At 36.5% G+C, this 6217-nt stretch overlaps 2 protein-coding genes across 2 annotated transcripts; both read right to left on the bottom strand.

Moving 5' to 3' along the window:
• Positions 1-4417: 4417 nt before the first annotated feature.
• Positions 4418-5279, bottom strand: LOC110037773. The gene is made up of 3 exons (XM_020742479.1): positions 4914-5279; positions 4653-4773; positions 4418-4565 (listed from the first exon to the last, which is right to left on the bottom strand). The coding sequence occupies exons 1-3, from the start codon at positions 4981-4983 to the stop codon at positions 4439-4441; spliced, it is 318 nt and encodes a 105-aa protein (XP_020598138.1). The 5' UTR covers positions 4984-5279; the 3' UTR covers positions 4418-4438.
• Positions 4421-6212, bottom strand: LOC110037774 (pentatricopeptide repeat-containing protein At1g05600-like; the record flags this gene model as incomplete). Its single annotated transcript, XM_020742480.1, has 2 exons — positions 4421-4985; positions 5286-6212. A coding segment is annotated over one exon (918 nt), but the record flags the coding sequence as incomplete, so codon positions are not given.
• Between the last annotated feature and the right edge of the window lie 5 nt (positions 6213-6217).

Genomic DNA, 6217 nt, shown 5'->3' with positions numbered 1-6217 from the left:
TATTAGAAATATTTTAATATTCTAAAAATGATTTTATTCTTTGTGATGACTACAAGAGATTTATGTTGTCTACTGCTTGGCAAGCTATCTAGTTTGTCCTTCATCTAAATTAGAGTTAATATAGATGGCGTATAGGTTATGTTTTAAGAAAATTGAATTGTATCTAAACGGCATGTCTTTGTCTAAGAGGCCCAAAAAATATAAATGTTATGGTCATTATGGGATTCATGTTAATAATATTTAATGGAAGATTATTAGAGTGTGTAGTTGGTTTCCGGATATATGCAGCTTACTTGAGTCTCTCAAGCAGTCAGCTTCTTCTCCTTACCTATATGTAGGTCGATTCTCAACTTAGGTTTTTCAACCACATTGATTCTCTCGGTTCTTCCTCTATCGCATTTTCTTTCCTCTTCTTTTTACCTACAATTCAAGTTTTTCCAGGCAAACATTATATCATAGATACATACTCAACAACCACTCCACGAACTATGTCACAAACAATCATTTCCCTCCACAAGACAAAAGAGACCAACATTCCCAACTATGTTAATTTCCTGATCAATCACATAAAGAATAGGACAAACCAACCACTGACATATGAAATTTATCAAGTTTTGAAGGTAAAAAATTAAAAACTATTCATGATTAGTTATTTTAAATTGCTTTTAGATCCCACCACTCTCATTCCTTCAAGATTTAGTCAAGAAGAAGCTGACAAACAAGAAGAAACTATTGAATATTATCAATCAAAACCTTGCATCAGCCATTCTCTCAACCATCTCCCCCTCTATTACCTCGTATGTTCTCCATCTTAACAATACAACAAAAATTTGTATTTTCTTAGAGAAACAATTTTAAGCAACAAATCAATTTCAAGTCAATCAACTCAAGAATGAACTCCACCACACATGGGCAACAATACCATGAATCATTATCTTACTACTGACAAAACTATGGTTGATAATATAATTTTTGCAAACTCCAAGATAAACAATGAAGACCTCGTTCTTCATATACTAAACGATCTCCCTCCCAGCTACCAAGACTTCAAGACTGATATTCCCACTCAATTACATCTTACTGAGTTAGAAGCACTTCATTCTCTTCTCCTCCAAGAGGAAAGCTGAGGAAAGCAATCTTGCTAATGATGCCAACAAAACAACCCCCCAATGGTTCTTTTCGCTTCGAAGAATAGAGTCTTGCAAAACAATCAAAGAAACTCCAACAAAATCTTCTCTCACAACAGGCAACTAAATTCCAACACCACTAGCAAACAAAAATCCTCTGTTTCTTGTTAAAATGTTACAAGAAAAGACATACAACTGTCAATTGTTGGCACATGGCAAATCTCTAGTATAAACACACCGTTCTATCCCCCAATACAACCCTCCACACCAATGCTCACACTCCACAAGAATGAATTCTTGATATAGGTGTCATAGCTCGCATCAACCCACATCTTGAAAATATGCAACATCCCACACTATACCAAGTTATAGACAAAGTGGTGGTATGAAATGAGCAAGTTGTTGATATCTCCCACACTAGTAAGGATGTATTACCTACTCCCAACAGTAAGCTCGCACATGATAACAACTGTCAAATTGTTTTTTCACCTAGCCATTTTCATATACAGAATCTTAAAACCAAGAAAACTATGTTGACTTGTCCTGTTAGTCAAGGGCTTTACTCCACTACAGCATTACATCACTCTGATGTTCCCTCCAGTACATGCCATCAATGGTTGGGACCTCATCGCAAGATTCTCACTCAAATCTTCAAATAAACCTCCAACTTCACTTCTCTAACAATCATTTAGGATGTCTTGTTTTTTTTAAAAAAAAAAGTCATAAACTATTTTTTTTTTAATTCTAGTACTACTTCTTATTGTTTACTTGATATGATACGTACAGATGGTTGGGGTTCATTTTCTCATTCTTTAATGAATGGTTATACATATTATGTTATTTTCATTGATGCTAATTCACGTTTTTGTTGGTGCATTCCCATGAAGCACAAATTTGAAGTTACTTATCATTTTTAAATTTTCATAAACATATACAGACTCGCTATAATAAAAATATCAGCATCTAAGATCACATGGTGATGGTGAATATTAATCATCTTATTTAATCTATTACTTACAAAATCACTATATTATACATCATTTTAGCTACCCCTACTCACAGAACAAAATTATTTGGCTGAACACAAAAATAGTCATCTTGTAGAAATTGCTTACCTCAACACAGCTAACCTTCCATCACATTTCTAAATAGATGTCATTCTTACAGCAAACAATCTTATTAATAGGTTAACTTCTCATGGTACTCATTACAAATCATCTTTTCAACTTTCAAATAACACCAAACCAGAATATCAACACCTTAGAATTCTTGGATTTGTCTGCTTTCCACAACCATTTGTTTCAAATAAATTCAGGCTGAGGGCTCCCACTTGCATTTTTCTAGGTTATTGTCATCATCATAGAGGTTATAAGTATCTTGATACTAATAAGCAAAAACTTTTTATTTCTCATCATGTCAAATTCATAAAAAATTATTTTCCTCTTCAACTAATGGCATGTTTGGGGCAATTGTAGCTGTTTGAAGAAACAACTGTGAAACTACTGAAAAAGACGTTGTTCAAAAATTTTCGATGGCTATTACAATTTTTTTTAAGAAATCTAACCAGAGCTTTCTAGCAGTCATTGCAGGTTTTAAGGTATGATAGGAAAATGCATTTTACAGCTGCAACTTTTTGAAAATGCAGGAAAAATGTAGTTTTTCCAAATAGAAAAAACTGTGGTGGGACATTGCACAGCTGCCCCAAACGCACTCTAAGTTACCTGAAGACTCGAATAAAACCATTACTTCTTCCTTCATGCTTCCCACTTCCACTATTTGCAACCCCTTTCCCATGATCAACACTTAACTTGTCTCACTCTCTCTATCTCATTCTCACCTCTCAACTTCTAACACTACTCAATTATCTTCTCCTCCATCACCAGACCCGTCAACCATTCTACCCACACCTCTGGTTCCTCTACCATCCAATGCTTCCTCCATACCCCAAGCACTCATTCCATGACAAATTGATCCAAAATAGAATCATTAAAACCCAATAAATTTCTTAATCTTCAACATCTTAACATTTACGACACTCCCTTCACCTTCTCTCAAGTCATGAATCAGCTTCATTGGAGACAAGCAATGTTGGATGATTTCCTTGCACTTCAACAACAAAGGCACATGGTCTCTTATTCCTTCAATTAAAAAGTTTTTTTATAGCATGCAATTGTTTTTCTACTTGGATAACATTTTTTTAAGCTATCAAGAAAACTATTTAGTTGAGAGGCCTAGTTGGAAACTAGAGCCTGCATTAGGACAACTTAATGATTTTTTTTAGATAAGAGCACAATTCACTTGGAGACCAAAAGTGCTATGAGAAAATCAAGCATATTCATATGAACTACCATTTCATCAAGGATAAATTTATCTCAGAAATTTGCATGGTGCATAATTTCATGGACATGTTTACTAATGTGATCCCTATTCTCAAGTGTTGGCAATACCTGAACTTGATTTGTTTTTGTAGCCATTGATTCCATTTATGGAATCAGGTGGGGAGGCCAATATTGATTGAGTATATCTGGCTATTTACTTTATTTCTTTATTGATAAGAAGAATTTGATATTAGGTAAAAAAATTGTTGGCATCATATCAAATTATAAAGGGTGATTTTACAATTCCCTCTAATGCCCTAATTTAATCTTATATAACCAATGGCTCTAATGCTAACGATGGAGTTAAAGATAAATAATTTTTTCAAGGAACCATGCATGAGAACATAGAGAAAAATCAAATGTTTCCAACGTATCAATTGGGTTGGAGAATGCGACTTCCCCGTGCAAGAAAGAAGAGAATTGGGGAAAATTGAGGGATTATTGGTTTCTTCTTTTTTGCTAAGAGAACTAGTGGAAAAAAAATAAATTTCTCTTATCTTCGTTTTATCTCTCTTTGAGAAAGATTGCTTCACATTTGGTTAAATTTTTGCCACGCCTCCCTGGTAGATTTCTGTTAAGAAATTTTGTACATTTTGGTGCAATTATTTTGTACTCCCACATATAATTGAAAGTGAAATTATTTGTTCCTCCTAGTCATGTGGATGCAAATCAATCTTGACCAAACCACATAAATTATGATCCTCTTGTATTTATGGACTTGTGCATAATATTTCAATATCATATATATGCATAGTGCTAATTTTGTTTTGCCTAGGTAAATCACATAGCTCCCTTTTGTGCTTGCGAAGAGAGATAAATTGGCTGCTTTCATTACAACAAGAACAAAAAAAATGATCAAAAAAACTGGTAAGCACCATCTTCCTAAAGAGTTAAAAGAGAATGTACTTTCACCTGATCATAACCATAAATCGCCTATGAACTCTGATGCAACATAGCCCCTGGAATAATGATCATATGCTTTAAATAGTCATAAGCATGGCAAGAGTTTCCCATGCAATGGAAACGTAAAATCTTATTCTTTTCAAGCAAGATTTCCAACCTTGAAAATATTAATATCATGAGCAAGGGTGGAGGAAAACTACTTGTCAAATAAAAAAACATCAGCCAAATTTAATTTAACATTCACCTTTTTCTGTTGAAAAGACCAATCAGCATCTGTTCAGCCTTGCTAAGACCTCTGTTCTGCTGCTGAAGCTTCTTTTGCATATCCTGAAGTTCGAAGCCAAAGCGAAAGATGAACATGTAACCTGCAAGCTTAGAGATAAAAGGAACACCGAAGAATAAAAGATAGGTGAGGAAGTTCATTTTCTGTCCCGTCTCCTTACACTGTTGTAAATGCATATATATGAACAGATATTATGTAACCAACTTTCTGAGGTAGTTATACTTATGGGACAGGTGTAGAGGTCTGATTTGCTACCGAAATTGCAGGCAGCGAACCACCTGAAAACCAGCATAACTGTGTGCAAGAAGGTAGTATGTATTGATCTTATTATTTTCTAGTTGTTTTCTCAGAAACACACTTGGAATATATCAAATGTTAAGTAAGCAAAAGGTACAACAAATTTAGTAATAGTAACTGTACATCTTACATCTTCCTTGAAATAAAATTAACCAATTCTACTTTTACATAAATATGTTAAAAAGTGAACATTGGCAAATTCTAGGCTGAATTGTAGAGAAAACTGCAGCTATATACTTATCTGAGTGTTCATTAAGCAATAGTATTTTTAAACTTGATGGTGAAAGTAGAACTTACAAAAGTTCTTCAATCAACGGCTAATAAATCATGCAGCAGAGAAGCCATGTATGGATCATTTTCAATCTTTGGCGCACCAAACAGCATAGATACCAATGAGCTCCACATAGAAGCCACCGGAATCTTTCCTTGGCTGATCATTTCCTCAAGCCATAATAGGGCTTCATACATAGTTCCAATGGAGCAGAGTCCTTGAATCACACTAACAAAAATTGTACACTCGGGCCAATATTTCCTCTTGTGCATCTTCTCCAAGACATGAGCCGCCTCAAGATAAAGTCCTTCAGCGCAGAAACCAGTCACCAGAATCTCATATGACTGTTTCGGGGCAACACAACCAAGCTGTTTATCCATTCTATCCAGATAACCCATTGCTCTTGTCGATTCCCCTTTCATGCAAAGCCCCTCCATCACCAGGTTATAGGATCTCACCGTAGGCACACATCCACTCTCCACAATTTCCACCTCCAACACTCTCATTCCATCCTCCACCCTCCCTTCCCTGCAAAGCGCAGCTATCTTTGCCTCATAGATGGATATCGGCGGTCTAAATCCCTTCTGTGTCATTTCATCAAGCATCTTACCAGCGTGAGTAAACTCACTCTCCGCATACAAATCTGTTATCATGGCATCATAGCTCGCGAGGCTTCTAATCCCACGCACCACAAGCGCCTCGTCAATTATCCTCTTCATCTCCTCCAGGTTAGCCGCGATGGAAAGAACCGGCCTTTGGAACGCTTGTCTCGCTCGCGGCGACCTGAGCCCCTTCTTCAGCACCTTGCCAAGTATCTCCTCCGCCAATTCGACCCTTCCTGCGGCGCAGAGGGACTCAAGGAGCGTGCGGTAGACGACGACGTCAGCGTCGCAGCCCTTTCGAGAGATCCTCCACAACATGGAGTAGAGGAGGTGCACGGCGTCGTCGAGCCGGCCGG

The sequence above is a fragment of the Phalaenopsis equestris genome, unplaced genomic scaffold (genome assembly GCF_001263595.1).
Source record: "Phalaenopsis equestris unplaced genomic scaffold, ASM126359v1 Scaffold224866, whole genome shotgun sequence".
In the NCBI taxonomy this organism is placed as follows: domain Eukaryota; kingdom Viridiplantae; phylum Streptophyta; class Magnoliopsida; order Asparagales; family Orchidaceae; genus Phalaenopsis; species Phalaenopsis equestris.
Note: the sequence above shows the minus strand (reverse complement) of the source record. Positions and strands in the feature narration are given on the sequence as shown.